Source organism: Rhipicephalus sanguineus, chromosome 4 (assembly GCF_013339695.2).
Source record: "Rhipicephalus sanguineus isolate Rsan-2018 chromosome 4, BIME_Rsan_1.4, whole genome shotgun sequence".
NCBI classification, from domain to species: Eukaryota; Metazoa; Arthropoda; class Arachnida; order Ixodida; family Ixodidae; genus Rhipicephalus; species Rhipicephalus sanguineus.
Genome location: NC_051179.1, coordinates 118,561,176 through 118,576,929, shown reverse-complemented (window position 1 = coordinate 118,576,929; position 15,754 = coordinate 118,561,176). Strand labels below are relative to the sequence as shown.

Genomic DNA, 15,754 nt, shown 5'->3' with positions numbered 1-15,754 from the left:
TTTTAGGATCAGTAATCTTACCGCATGCTGTCAGCGTTTCTGCGCGAAGAAAATCAATCTCCACCGCGAGACGATTATGAAACACGTGACCCGCTGTTTCACTAAGAAATAATGCTGCGCGTTCGGGGCACTTTAGTGTGCAGCTAATTCAAGGCGCACGGGTGTCTTTGTACTTCAGGCACGGCGAAATGCTGCCACCATAGCTTCGAATCACAACGGCACCCTCATTTTTAGCGGTTCAATGCCATTTGCGTTATGCCACCATAGACGGTGTAAACTTTTCAGTCACGAGCTGGCAAACCCCCCTCCCCCCCAAAACGACAGCAATAGACGAGAAACTGAAACTTTTTTATTTAGTTGGCAAGGAGTCTGGATAGTATTCGTATCCTTTACAACGGCCATTTATAGTTTCCACAGGTTCCCCTTCTACACGTCTGAAACACAAGAGGGTACACTAGTGATGTATAGAAATGTATTTCATTACTTGCATTTTTGTTTTGTTGCGCTAACGCTCCTTAGTTATTAAGCCCTCCTTATCAAGCCACAGGTAACTTGCAAATAAATACAGCAAAACCTCGGTGATACGAATCTCGCGCGGTTGCAAAAAATATTCGTATCATCCGAAATTCGTATCACCAGAAAACATGTAAAGTTAGTACGCGACAAAAGAAAGTTGGCATACGTTTTGATTTAGTGTTTCTCTGGGCCGCACAGACGTTATGAACAGCTCTAAATGATTGCCAGTAAAGTTCTTAGACGTCAACGATCGTACTTGTACCCGTAAATATACAGTGCGTGAGCGCGTGTGTAATTAATGAACCAGATGTGTTGTGACCCGTGACCGCTAGTAGTTGCTTCCTAATCTTACTACGCTTTCCTGCATAATACCAAAGTACAGCGGCGAAAGCAACTTTAGGAAGCGCTTTGCACGAGATGGATGAAGGAAAAAAAATTATAATCCCTGTCTTTTGTTGCTGTTACTTTCTTATCACGGTGGTGTTGGGGATGTTTTTCGGGAGATTTGCGGCCGTTCCCGCACAATCGGGAGGTTTGCTCAAAATTCGGGAGTCTACCGTGCAAATCATAGAGTTGGCAGGTGTGCGCGTACGTTGCGAGGCATAGCTCCTTCGCCAAGACCGTCCGCTTCGTCTCCGGGTCTTCGTCCACCTTTCATGGGACTTCATGATGGACCCGAAGCCCAAGTTTCAGTCTTGTTTCATAGAACGCCTGATTGCGAGGATATGGCTTGCATCGACGTGGCAGGCACGTGTTAATACAGCACAAAGACGCTACTGCCTCGAGCACAGCAGCACGCATCAGCGCTTTGGGAAAAAAAAGAAAGAAACGCGACGTCAACGCCATCTGTAATCTAAACGCGAAGGCGCATAAAGGCCTCCAAGATTCGCGCGCACACTCTCGGAGGCAACGATGCACCTTTGACGGTCGCGCAGCGCGCATGCCCGCACCCGCCGCGACGGCCGCGTCTTCCGCAACAGCGCGGGCAGCACCTGTTCGTACACTGTGCGCTAGCGTACGTTCGTATCAAACGTCGCGGGGTGAAAATCGGTTCACAACGACCGTACTCGAATACATCGCAGGTTAATGGGCTGTGGCCGGAGCCACAGAAAAATTCATATCACCCCGATATTCGTACGAGCCGTGATCGTATATATATATATACATCGTATATATATATATATAGATATAGATATACACATCGTCTATATATATATATATATATATATATATATATATATATATATATATATATATATATATATATATATATATATATATATGAGCCAGTTTTTTTTTACCTTCTCATGGGCACGCTGCATATATTTTTCCTGTTTTAAATTTAGAGTGTGTTCGAATTATGCCAATCTCTGTAAAGTTATGCCGTGACGGCTTTGTTTTTAGTACATGTTCTACGGACTATCCACCTTTCCTTTTCACAGAGTAATAGAGAAAAGTTATGGAACTATGCGCAAAGAGAGGCTTGTCGGATCAGTGAACGGTGGCGGCATGTCGTTTTTTTTCTAAATATTGATTTATCGCGTTATCGGTACTTTTCGCTTAGGAACTATAAATTGCGCGTGTGTTCATTTTCTTGCCTTCGTTATCTGTTCATTGCTACAGGCCCCTCGATCCATTCCCCACATTCCATTCATAGCGATTTTCCTGATTACGATATGTTTATCGCGTTTAGATAATTACGTGCCAAGTGACGCCATCGGGTAAAAAAAATGTAAGAGCGCCAAATGTGACAGTCACAGTTACAAGTGGCGCTGGCTAATTCCACTGACAATTGCCAACAGTTCCAGGGTTACACATATTGAAACACCCGAGAAAGTAGACGCGGTTACGGCCGCCATCTTAGCAGTATTGAAAGGGCATCGCACGCGTAATGTGAACGTTCTGGGTTCGATCGGCATTAGTTCGAAGTTGCTTTCTGTCCTTTTATTGCTATAGCAATTATATGGACAGCCTCGGCTGGTTTTTGTCCGTCCCCGTCGCCGCCGCCGTCATTCACCGTATATGTATAAGTATATATATATATATATATATATATATATATATATAAGTCCCAGAGAAAAATAATTCAGAACAACACTTCCGAAGCGCGGAGTCGAACCACCGACCTCTCGCTCGGAAGCCCGTGGCGCTAGCCACTACGCCAGGAACCGCCGAACCTCTAGGAAGGTAACGGCGAGCGTTATATACACACCCTTTACCGCTGGCCGGACTCAGAGACGGCAGGCGCTTATAAGCGTTCCTTCATTGCCAGCGAGATGGCGCGATGAGCGCAACGAAGGTGACTTCGCTCGCTGCAGCGGCCGCGTTTGCGAAAGGAGCACGCTGTTCAAACAGAAATAAGTAACAACTGCGACATTTCGTTCGCGCTCGTCCTGTGTGTACCTGTTCGTTCGTTTTGTGCGTCCTGCTTTATGTTTCAGCAGTGCGCTTCAAGTATCAGGCTGTGACGCAGGATAGTTCGCGCTCGTCCTTTGTGTGTTCTTTTCGTGTGTTTTTTGCGCTTGAGTGATGCGCTGGCAATTTCGAGCTGTTTTCCGTTCTTCGCGTTGCATTCCACTTTGTTGCTATCGCATTCATTGCTTGAACGTTGCGGCGAAACTGTGACTTTTTTTTTTTTTTAATTTCCCTTCGCCTAATATTTTCGACACGTAAGTCAGTACGCACAAATAACGACTCATGTGACTTTCTTGGCTTCAATGCCTGTGGATTAACGATTATTGAAATATGACACACGTACTGCACAGCGATAGCATGCATTTTCCCACGGTTACCGACCCGCAACTACAAGAAAATTTGTAGCCAAGAAAATGGGCGCGGGGACAATTGGGCAGTGGGTTCCTTTGTACCATTTCTCCAGTGTAAATGTCAATCCGATACAATTACACATATTTCACGCCAAATCAAAGGTGGTGCTCCGTGGTATGAAGTACAACTCCATCGTATGGTTACTTTCACAATTTCGTGAGCTGCGAGGACAGCTGTGCAGAGGAACGAAAGCTAGGAAGCAGGAGCACAAAACGAGCAAGATGTGAAACAAAATTGCTTCCAGTAATGAAGCTTCATCCCTACTGAGAAGCTGACATTGATTTCGTTCAATACGTCTGTCGAAATTCCCAAAGGACGCTTGTTATTTACAAATAATAATAATAATGCTATCGCTAAATTGCGTCACCAACAAAAATTGTTGTTTGTGGAAAAAATTTGAATAAAATGCCATTGCCTGCGAAATTGCGTATATTCATTGAATGGAGACGAAAGCAAACATTTCGACTGCTCCGTGAAAAAAAGTTCAATTCTCACCTTTCCTTTGGTGCACCCCATTCCTTCTAGTATATTTACTGTGTAGCACTTGTCTCCGAAAGAGTCTTTCATGCAGCACTTCATCTTGCACTGCTGGCTAAGGTAATCTATCTGGAATAAGACAAAAGATCGTCTGATTGATTTTCTTGTTCATTTTAGAATGTTTAAACTACACATCAATTGTGCAGACAAACGCGTTTTATCTGCTACTGTACAACAGCGAGGCGCTCATTTCCAAGAGTTCAGTACTTTAACAAGGCCCTGCAACACTTTTTCAGCATCGTCAGAAAACGCTGCGGACCGGTAGTCGAGACTTCCGTGAACACGCGAGCGAAACATAGCGCAGCACGCGCGCCCTGGTGTTTACAATTAATTTTCAAAGTCATCTAGAAATCGTTCCCCCTTCTTTCTACAAACGATGCTATTTAGCCTAATGACCATGCCATATACCCATATTCACGAACATTGGCCTGTTTGAGCATCGTATGCAAACCACCGCGAAGGTGTATTCTTGAAGGCGGAGAGACCAACGACCGAGGCGGCCCGCGGGATCATTGAGCGAAGAGAGCCAGCAGAGGGCGTGATGGTCAGTTACAACAGTAAAGCTGCGGCCGTACAGGTATGGGCGAAACTTAGCAACTGCCCAAACTAGAGCAAGGCACTCTCTTACGGTGATTGAATGGTTCTTCTCCGCCGAGGACAACAGTCGGCTGGCGTAGGCGATGACGCAGCCCCGTCCGTGTTGACGCTGAGCGAGAACAGCACCAATCACATGGCCACCTGCGTCGGTGCGAACCTCTGTGGGATCAAATTGGGCCTACACTGGAGTAGTTGTGAGGGCAGTAACGAGCGCCGAAACTGCAACAGCTTGAGGCGAACCCCAAGTAAAACTGACGTCTTTCTTTAGTAGTTCTGTGAGAGGACGCGCAATATCAGCAAAATTCCGGATGAAGCGGCGAAAATACGAACACAACCCCAGAAATCTGCGGACATCTTTAGCCGAACAGGGTACGGAAAATTGTGTCACTGCGCGAATTTTGTCGGGATCAGGCTGGACGCCAGCTGCGTTAACGAGGTGACCCAGTACAGTTATTTCACGGCGGCCAAAACGGCATTTGGAGGAGTTCAACTGCAGATCAGCGTTGCGGAATGCCTCGAGAATAGTGGAGAGCCGCTCAAGATGGCTTGCGAATGTTGGTGAAAAAACGATGACATTATCCAGGTAGCAAAAGCATGTTGACCACTTGTAGCCGCGTAGAAGGGAATCAATCATCCGCTCAAAGGTGGCGGGAGCATTGCAAAGCTCAAACGGCATGACCTTGAATTGGTACAGGTCATTTGGGGTTACAAATGCGGTTTTTTCTCGGTCTTGCGGATCAACAGCGATCTGCCAATAACCAGATTGAAGGTGAATGGATGAGAAAAACTTGGCGCCATGAAGGCACTCGAGTGCGTCATCTATGCGTGGCAAGGGGTAAACGTCCTTCTTAGTGACCTTGTTGAGGTGCCTGTAGTCAACGCAAAATCACCATGTAATGTCCTTCTTCTTTACAAGCACGACAGGAGATGCCCACGGACTAGCCGATTGTTCGACGACACCTTTGGCGAGCATCTTTTTGACTTCTTTCTGGATGACAGCGCGTTCGGCAGTGGACACATAGTAAGGGCGCCGGTGAATTGGGTTGGCATCGCCGGTGTTGACGTGGTGGGTCACAACCGATGTCTGGCCTGAAGGGCGGTTGTCAAGATCGAATATGTTGGCATAGGATGTCAAGAGACCACGCAGATCTTGTGCTTCAGTGGGCGGAAGATCGGGCGCTATCATTTTCTCAATGTCAATGCGTGCAAGGTCGAATGCAGTGAGCGAGTTGGCATGGTGACTAGGAACATCTGCTGATAACTGAGAGATATGGCATTCTTTCAGTGACGACACGACGCCCAGCGCAATACCTGCAGGCAGCACACCGAAGTTCAAAAGAGGTAAACAAGCCTGGTTGCATCATACTGTGACCACAGTGTGCGGTAGGGCAACAGAATGCTTCAAGACGACGTCGGTAATCGGTGAAACAACATATTCACCATCGCGCACAGGTGGATCAAGGATTAGCTGGACGTACGTCGCGGCTTGAGGCGGAAGATGCACAAACTCCATGGCAAATAAGCGACTGGGAGCGTCATGGTCAACGTAGGCGTCTAGAGGGAGTTCCAGCTGAAGAAAGCCCATCGAGCAGTCGATAAGAGCGAAGTGCGTCGAAATAAAGTCGAGACCGAGGATCGCGTCATGTGGGCCCTGCGCAAGCACGATGAACAATGCGATGGTCTGACGGCCAGCAATACACACGCTAGAGGTGCACATACCAAGAACTGTACATGTGCTCCCATCGGCAACTTTACTGCACACTGAACAGAAGGCGTGAGAAATTTGCGCTATTTTTTCCGGAGAGCAACACTCATCCCTGAAATCTGTGCACTAGTGTCTATTAGGGCTATGACGGTAACGTTATCCACCAAGATTTCTAAACTGTTTCGGCACGTACGAATCGTCAACAGAGGATTTGAAGACCGGGTCGTTGTTGCAGCGTCACCTCCGGAAGCTGCATGGGCTAGTTTCCCGAGGCCGAGGGGCCAGGCCGTGTAGGGGACGTTGATCGACGAACAAGCGGCGACAGAGATCGACGGCCTTGGAGTTACGAGGATCGGCTGAAACTTCTGCGTGGAACGTTGACATCCTGGAGATCGGAAGGAGGAGAAAACCTGCGCGAGTTGCCTTCAAATCGACGCCATGTCCCGGTGTTCCAGGAGGAAGTCGACGACCACCGATTGCGACAGTGGCGCGCAATGTGTCCTACGCGAGAGCAGTGAAAGCAGATTGGCCGATCATCAGTCGTCCTCCAGTCAGCAGGGTTTCGGTAGCGTGAAGGGTACAGTGGAATCTGGTTTACGACGGCAGGATTATTCTCGGGAGTGCGGATAGAGCAAACAGGTGCTATGCCGAGATTCGCAATCTATTGGCGTACGACTGCTTGTATGAGAGATACAGTGGATGTGTTAGCCTGTGGAACGTCTGCAGGAACCAATGCTTTCAGTTCACGCGGACGATGCGGGCGACATTTTCTGACGACGTATCTTGCGTGAACATTGGGGGGTCTTCGCAGGTCGACGTGGCTGCAGTATTAGGTAGTTGTACGAACTGGCGACTGATGCGACAAACTCTTGGCCTGCTCAAAACGCTGACATTCCTTGACCACGGCGTCCACGGTAGTGCAATACTTCACGATTAGTAGATTGAACGCGTCGTCGGCAATCCCCTTCAAGATATGCGCAATCTTGTCAGCCTCGGTCATGTTCACGTCATCCAGGATGTACTGGGGGGAAGACCCAGTACATCCTGGATGTAGCAAACGTAAGACTCCGTCGACGTCTGAACGCGGGATTCCAGATCTTTTCTTGCGGGCTGCTGTCCACCAAATGGCATGCTGACCAACTCGATGAGCTTCGACATGCAGGCGACCCAGCTGTTTAATTCAGACTCGTACGTCTCGTACCAAACGAGTGCCGTCTCCCTGAGGTAGAAGACCACGTTGGCGAGCACCAACGTGGGGTCCTACCTGTAATACTAGCTGACGCGCTCGTACATTGCGCCCCAATCTTGCACATTCACCTTGTCTTTGTCAGTGCCCGAAAAGGTTCCTGGGTCTTGAGGAGGCAGGAGAACCACATGGGGCTGCAGCTGCTGCTGCGCCGGCGATCCGCGTTCAGTCTTTGCAGTGTGCAGGCGGCGACCGCTCCGAAGTTCCGTGTTGGTTTTCCTAGGAAATGCAGGCAGGCGTACCCCGCACCTCCACCAATAATGTTACAAGAAAACGTATATTTACAGATATGTACAAGCAGAAATAATGGCTGAGGCAATGATGGTCCGGAGCCTGTCCCTCCAGCACTTCGTCGTTGTTACTCTTCTCAGAGAGGATCCCACTATTAGAGAGTTTTAGTTTAGCGCGCGCAAACCTGTACGTACGTAACGGCCTGCGCGCTGCGTACGTTAGAGTTGAGGCTGTCTCCTACCTTTTTAGTTTACCGTACGCAACAACCCAAACGTGGAGTGCGTCTAGGCGTCAGCACCTTCGTCTCGGCGTGTTTTTCTGCGCCATCTAGTCGCTAAGAAATAAACTACAATAGCCGATCATAGTTGACACCAGTCAAGGGACGAGACAAGGCAAGATTTTACGATGGCGCAACGTTTGTTGAGGTGATCTGTGGTGAACGGTGACGGTTGGTACGACTTCTACGAGGCGAGCAGCAGCGAGGAAGGAAAAATGCCTTCCAGCATCCTTTCGAATCAGCGCCTTTTGGCCACTCTTTCATCGGAAGAGATAGACGATTTGATGCTCACAAACCGAGAGCGGTGGCTTTTGAAGGGCGACTGCAGTCTCGACGACATCGAATATCTCCTGCACCTTTGCAGTGCTCAATGTCCACTGCACTTGGTTCGCGAACAGATTCAAGCTACTCACGTAGGCAAGGAGCTCCAAATCGAGGGCCATTCCGAAATGGACGCGGGATTTATTCGCTGCCATGACCGCCGTGCCGCTTGTGCTGCTGTCGGGCGCAGCCATTTTGCTTGTCTTGACCGGTCGAGATCTCGCGAGAGAAGCGCCCGTAAGGTACGCAACGGCCGTAGCGGGCGCAACGTAAGCGCCGAGATCTAGCGTGCGCATCTCTTGCGCGCGCAAACGCACGCATCTCTCTTAGGTTCAGCGCATGCGCAGTCTTGCTGTCTCACCCGTTGCGTGCGCTAAACTAAAACTCTCTAGTACCTTGTGCCGCTGACCCACTACTGCCTTGTGACAATATGATCTAATAAGAGGTGGAAGCTAATTTCCTACTGTCAAATGCTGAGAAATGTCCGAAATATTTCTCTTTCCGATGCGTAAACGGTGTAACTTGCTGGTGCACGACCGTGCTCTAACAGTCAGGCTTATTCGTGAAGTTAACGTAAGGTCGTCATTGTTTGTTAAACGTTCAAACCACAGATCAGCGGGCAAAATTGGACAGCTGCTAACAATCTTCTTTGCAATCATATTTTTAGGATGTTTTGTAGGCTGGTCGAAGAAGATGGCGTATATCACAGCGCGCGAACATAGAAAAAAAATTCACCCCACCTCCCCGAAGGGAATCGTGAGGAAATGCGAATGCGCGCCGCCGCTTGCGTGCCGCGATCGAGAGCGCGGGCGGCAGCGGGATAGGCCCGGCGCCGCTGCCGCTTGGTCTCGGCCTGGCGCCGCTTCACCTCAGGATCGGCGGCTCGGCGCTGACGTTTCGCAGCCGCTTCGCTAGCACGCAATTCCGAGTTCTCGGCTCGTCGTTGACGTTGCTTGGCAGCATGTCGAACACGTATTTCGTGGTCTTCGGCTCGGCGTTGGCGTTTCACAGCAGCTTCCCGAGCACGGAGTTCGGCGTCGGCAGCTCGCTTCAGGCGCTTGCGTTGGGCATCACGCACTCTTCGTTTCGCAGCCTTGTCTTCCACGTCAGCCATCTTGCGTCAGCGAAAGCCGGCGAACGGGTCGAGAGAGTAGAGCGCGCGCTCCGCTCCATTTATATTGGCCTCGAGATCTTGGAGTGGCGCCCTCTCGCGTGCGACGTCAGAGCGGGGACTCCGCTCTCAACCGCGCTGCAGCAGCCGCTGCTCTTGTATGCGGATCGCCTGCTTCAGGCGGGAACTTTGTCGAACGAACAGCCTCGCGACGGTCAACTAACGCCCGCAACGAATGTTTTCGGGTGTAATCTTGAACTTGTTTTACTTGCGGCCTAATCGACAGGGCCAAGAAACCCCCCGGATGGCCGACGAGTGCGCCGATGTCACCGACCGCATTGCTGGTAAGAAAGTGAAACTATGTGTGAGTGTTCTCGCTCGTTATCTTGTTTCCGCCGTACGATACTTATTAGTTTGGGTGGTGCTTTCGATATCTCAGTAAGCGTGCCGTTCTCCAGCATCTACAAATATGTAGATAAAGCTTGTGAAAGGTAGCGGTGCCTCACCGAGGGCGAGGCGGTGTACGACGCAGACCACGTTGTTGAATGCGCGGTCGAGGCCGTCAACGGAGATCGCATCACCGCCGCTGTTTTCGTCCTGCGAACAGGTGCGCAAGTGCCGCCTTGTTGCACACCCGCCTGCCGATGCCCATGATCGCAGTTTGTCCCGTAATGTTGGTTCAGTGAGAACGATATTACGTCGTAGTTCCTATTATTACCGCACAGGGCCGTCGCATGGGTATTAGAATATAACAAATAGTTAATCGCTGATTATACCACGCACAGGGCCACAGAGATTAAAGTGGCAAAGGCAAGCTGGGTCCAGTTTCACGCCACGCAGCCTAACGAAAAGATTAAAGAGCTCCGCTTTTAAAAAAAGTGTCTGCACTACCTCAGGTGAAAACTTTTAGAGAATGCAGGGTTGCCACTGACTTTCGAGTAAATGTCGCCAAACTACGAGCAAAAAGTCGCCAAAAGTCGCCATTTTTTTTACAAATTTCGCGAAAAAAGTAGCCATTCTAGATATGTGCGGCATACCCAGTAATAAGAATTTCCACTCACGTATAGCCCCGTAGAATACAGTACCATCCAAGGCCCTTAAATTATATTGACCTTTCTCGATGCCAGTCATATCGCCCGCTTCACCATGGGAGTGCATGGTGCTGCTTCTCCGACTAGCCGCAAGATGTGCGTGGTGGCGCAAGGGTGAATGAACGAAACGCTCATGATATCCTTCCATCCCTGTCCTCTCGTTTCAAAGCTAAAAGTGTGGTATAAACCTTGGGCGAAAACCGTGAAAGCATTATTTGTAGACAGCTTTACGTACCCTTATATGAATTAAAAGGATTAAAAGGTTTATTGAAGGTAACACGACAGAATTCTTACAGGAACCGATCATTAGTGAGTCTTACACCTTTTCAGTGTGAACTAATATGATACCGGACATCACCGACCCTTTCTTATAGTTACGTTTTTATTGTTTTTATTGCACACGCTCACCGAGAACAGTGAAAAATGCCTCAATAAATAATTTTTATTGCAGAAATAGCCGCATATCCGCCTCTCTTCGCTATTCCAAAACAGTCTTTGCGAGCTGAACTGGGGGTACTGCAACAGTGAATAAGTCGCCAAGCTATTCAGAGGAGTTGGAGCTTTGGCGGAACAAATGGTCGGAACACGCGGCCAACCCGTCGTCTTGCCCCTTCAGATGCGAAACTTTAGAGAAGCTTAAAGCACCTAAAGCCATAAACCTATAGTCAATCACTGCCCCATCGCGGTTTGCAAGGCAGTCCGCAGACTTACATTTTGCTAGAATGTCGCTGGGGGACGTTCCAGTACCTCCTGCATCTAGATGGCATCCCGAACTAAGGATCCCACTCACTGATCTTATTTTCACAGAACATCAAATAAACGTTTTATTATCTCTCTAGATGAATTGAGGAGGTACACACGAGTTACAGGACGGACATACCGAATGACGCGTAATGTGCACATTCTACTCGTGGGTTCAAAACCAAGAAAAATACTGAGAATGTTGCCGCTCATTCGTTGGGAAGACACTGAGCTTAGGAATCAAAACTCGGTGGAGACCTAAGCCGAAAATCGCCAAAAATTCGCCATGTCGCCATTCATAATTTTAGGTCGCCACGGGCCTCTCAAATTCGCCAATTTGGCGAAAAGTAGCCACCATTGGCAACCCTGAGAGAATGTGCACGCGAGAGCTCCGCTCGAGCGCCCTCACGCGCCCGAGCGCGCTCCTCCTCTCCACTCACTCTCCGCTTATCCGCCCGCACCACCTGCTCTGGTTGCTAGGGGCGAGGAGGAACGCGCGCGCTCGCAGTTGTTGCTATGGGAGAGGGGGTGGGAGCGGAGAGATCGCGGATGCCGCACGGCGCCTGACATAGCTCGACTATGAAATGCATTCGCATTTAAAAGAGAGAGTAGAAGAAGAGCGCTGACTTCCAACTGATCTTTATTAAAAGAAGAGCAAAATATAGATGTGCGAAAAATGATAAAGGCAGCCTAATCAATACATCGACAGTCAAGTCACTCTTAGAACGTGTGCACTATTATCCTACAGCCAAGCAGTGATATCGTCGCTCGCGCTGGCACTCATTAACACACCTGCCGGTCTGGGCGACACAGGTCTTTCCACACGTCAGTAGGATCGAAAGGACGACCCTACTGTTCAGGGGGCGCAGAGTGACCGGTGCGCAACAGAGAATGATGCAGAGTTCCAGCAGGGTGCGTTTACTCGCCTGCATAGTCGCTGTATTTTTTGAGGTGCCGAGAAAACCACCTGATCGCTGACGGCCTGGCCAATCTTTAACGTGTGCGAAATGCCGTACACGTAAGGTAGAATGAGTGGCCGGCTCTTTTCGGAACTGTCACACTTTTCAGGCCTGTCCCCTCGTTGAACGACATTAAGGAGCTTTTCTGGCACTGAAAAGCGTGGAAGTGCTGGATATCTGGCTTTTGCCAGATGCTCCACCTGTTGTGCAAAACTGTGATGGAAACTGTGGGGGTAAGACTACTTAAGGGCGTTGGCAAGGCGAAGGTTAGAGATGTTCTTCTTAACGAGCTTCGAAATGTAGATGAATACGACTCTACCGGGCAAATGAAGCTTATGCTGTCTATTTATTTCGTACCACTCCGTTGGAGAGCGTACAAATTTCAAATATTTCAGGGCTCATATAGCCCATAGCGCATCGAGCAACCACCACATCGATTTTATAACAAGCAAAGCTAATGCTGTCCCTGAATACCTTCACAGATACCTACACTAAGGCAATTGTATACGACATACGAGGATACATACGATGAATGTTAAGCAATTCTGCGGCTTGCTTAACATTCCTCGGTTCCCACGCCATTCGTCGCCCAAAGTGGGCAAGGATGAAGGGGAGATCAGACGTAAAGGCTGTCTTGGCCAATCCTGAGGCCAGGCTGGCGTGCGACCTCAGGGACTCGTCTGTCGAGTTCGATGCACCAGGGGTCGTCAGCACGCTGACTCTTTTCTTGGAACTCGGATCAACTGCCTTGTACATGCCAGCCTGTACGAGGCCTGTACTGCCTCCTACAGGCCTCGTACAGGCCGGAATCCTGGCCGAACGTTGTCTCGTCGCAAGTCGTCACTCCTGTGCCTGACTTTGCTTCGTTCCTCGAGTAACTTCTACGTTATTATGGGAGGATTTGCCGGCTCACGAAGCTTGGTCCGGGTCGTCACAAGTTAGTGATGGCAACAATGTCGTAGGGAAGGTCGTGCCATTCTGCAAAGGTGCGCGGCAAAAGAGAACACGTATAGGTGTGATTATAGTTTTCGGCGGCCAACAACACGTAGGGTATGTCCTGTATGAAAATATATAGGAGGTGGCGGTAAGATGCCGTGTGCTGATTAGAGAACTGATATATTTTGTGAAATATTTATAGAAAAACCATGCGACAGCAACAGGATAAAAGTGGGGGGAGGGGGGGGGGAGCAGACCTGCTTCGGCCTTTAATGAAGATATGCTTATGCTCTATGAACGCGATGAGTGAATGAACCTAGTGGCGCGTTTCTGCACGATCTCGAGTGGATTATTAGAACTTGCTATTAGGCAAGTTAAGAACCCGTGAACCCGTGATCCACCTCCTCTGGTCCCCAGCACGCCGTGTTGGGCTTTCTCAAAAGCTACTCTTCCCGTACACCGGACCATACCGTGTATGCCGCCAAGTGACTGACGTGACGTATGAAATAGAGCCATTGTCTTCGTCCTCGTCGACTCAGCCCCGCACCGATATTGTTCACGTTGTCCGTCTGAAGCCCTATGACGTACCGGAACCCACCGATGCCTCTGTATGGTGACCATTCTCGCGACCGTCTTTGTCCGGATGCACCGAGTCGGTGCTTTCACCGCCGGAGGGTAATGTTATGTGCCGCTTACCTAGAGGACGAAGAAGAGGAGGACGGAGTTCGTTGCTGTTCCGCCATCTTGGTTGTTACCCCGATCACTGCGGTTGTGTGAATACTAAATACAGCCTTCGTCTGTCGTCTCCCCGTAACAATATTGAAAAAACTTGGCGCAACATTACGTTCCTTCATCCACGCACACATTCACACATGCATGCACGCAAGAACAGACCCTGCTCGCTCTTCGCGCGGTGTGTTCTTGCGTGCATGTGTGAATGTGTGCGTGAATGAGGGAATGTCAAATTACGCCAAGTTTCTTCAATATGTCGAGTGCATTAGTTAGGCAAATTTGATAAGGGTTTCAGATTTCAAAGGTTCCAAAATTCAAGTTTTGGGTAAAACGTGTAGACCATGGGTTTAACATGAGAATGGGAGTTTCGTAGATGACGTGTGTGGAGGCCAGGAAGCGTAGGATTTTATTACTTGGTGGGATGATGTTGGACAAAGGTGGAAGGCAGTTAGGATTTTGAGAAATAGTGACACCGAGTTGTTTAAAAGTGCCAACATTCTTATGCGAGTGTTGGTAATCTTGTACGGAAGGAGGAGATGGTTACCAGAACGTGCGAACGACATTGCTTTACATTTAGTGGGATTGCTTACGATTTCCCAAAGATCGCAGCAAGCTAGATAGTATTTACGCTGCTCTGCCGCGTAGGCCGGTCAGTAGTGTTTGTTACTGCTTGGTATATAACACATTTGCCAGCGAACGTACGACTTCAGCAAGCAACTGCAAGTGGCTGGTCATTTACCTATTACATAAACATTTACATTACATATAATAGGGGGCCCATTGATTTACTCTTGCAGGGATGCACGTTAGGTGCATGTGCCTCACTCTAGCGCGGTGACATTGATGGGTGGATGGAAAAATTGTATTGATTGTCCTGCAGATTAACGACCCGGGCTCAGGTCTTTCATGACGGGCCGGCAACGCCTTCGCTGTCCGCCGCTTCATGGGCCTGCTGGACTACCCAGAGTTGGTCAACGAGCTTCGAGCTGCGCAGGGCGCCTTCTTACTGCGCTGACAGATCGTCGGGATTAATTCTTTCGGCACTAGCCTCCCATTCCCCGAGCATTTGCTTCAGCGTAGCTGCGTCTGTCTTGCAGAACGTACAGATATGTTGTAATAGATCTCAGGGTAGATTCGGTGGTATAGCAATGGCACGGCCGCTACATAAAAAAAAAACAGGTGCAGCCTGCTGCGTCGCGTCGCCGTCAATGGGCGAGCGCGGGTCGACTGAGCGGCAGGTGTTTTGGGTGAGGGCGCCACTGGTACGGTACTCAAGGCGGACGCCGGTTCGTGTTACTAAGTGGTCGCCTGAGGATTTATGCGTGTCCGTGTGCTTTTTTGTGTCTTTGTTGTGTGTGACCGCGTGTGCGTGCAGCTTGCCTCATGTTTCCTGCGCCTGAGTGCGGTTTTTGGTGTGCGCGTGTGTGGCAGACGGTTTTTTATAGCGGTGTGATGACGCGAAGCTGTTGTGTGCCTCTGTGCAACTCGAACGTGTGAAAAGACGCTACTGTGAAGTACCACAAATTCCATGCGATCTACAGTGTCGGGAAGCGTAAAATTCGTAACAGAGCACTTCTTTCTGTCACAAACGAGCGCTAAAACAGGAGCGCGCCGCCGCATCCTGACGACAACATCAAGCCACTGCGCCGACTGTTACCCCCGACGGGTGCGCGCAACGAAAACAAAAAGACAAGCATCAAAAGGCGCCCAGGGCGAGCCCCTACCCTCTCCACCGAAGACGCCGTCGCGGTCGCGACAGCCTAACACCCGCGTAGATCGGGAGAATTCAAGAAATCAAAGTGGAACCGACCGATTCCGCAGACGAACCGGCGAGACGAATCCCTTTCCCCTAGCTGTCGCTGCGCTACGTGCTACGAGCCGAACAATCACTTGGAATGTTAGCGAAACCGGGAAGGATCCAAACGAGA

General features: G+C 49.5%; 1 protein-coding gene across 2 annotated transcripts in view; it reads right to left on the bottom strand.

Moving 5' to 3' along the window:
* Positions 1–327: 327 nt before the first annotated feature.
* LOC119390618 (venom metalloproteinase antarease-like TtrivMP_A) overlaps positions 328–15,754 on the bottom strand; it is a 102,996-nt gene continuing 87,569 nt past the window's right edge. For both annotated transcript variants that reach the window (XM_037658223.1, XM_049414880.1), the window contains exons 13-14: positions 3,838–3,948; positions 328–434 (exon numbers count right to left, since the gene is read on the bottom strand). In XM_037658223.1, the coding sequence (XP_037514151.1) occupies positions 390–434; positions 3,838–3,948 (156 nt within the window). In that variant the 3' untranslated portion in view covers positions 328–389. The remainder of the gene's footprint in view (positions 435–3,837; positions 3,949–15,754) is intronic.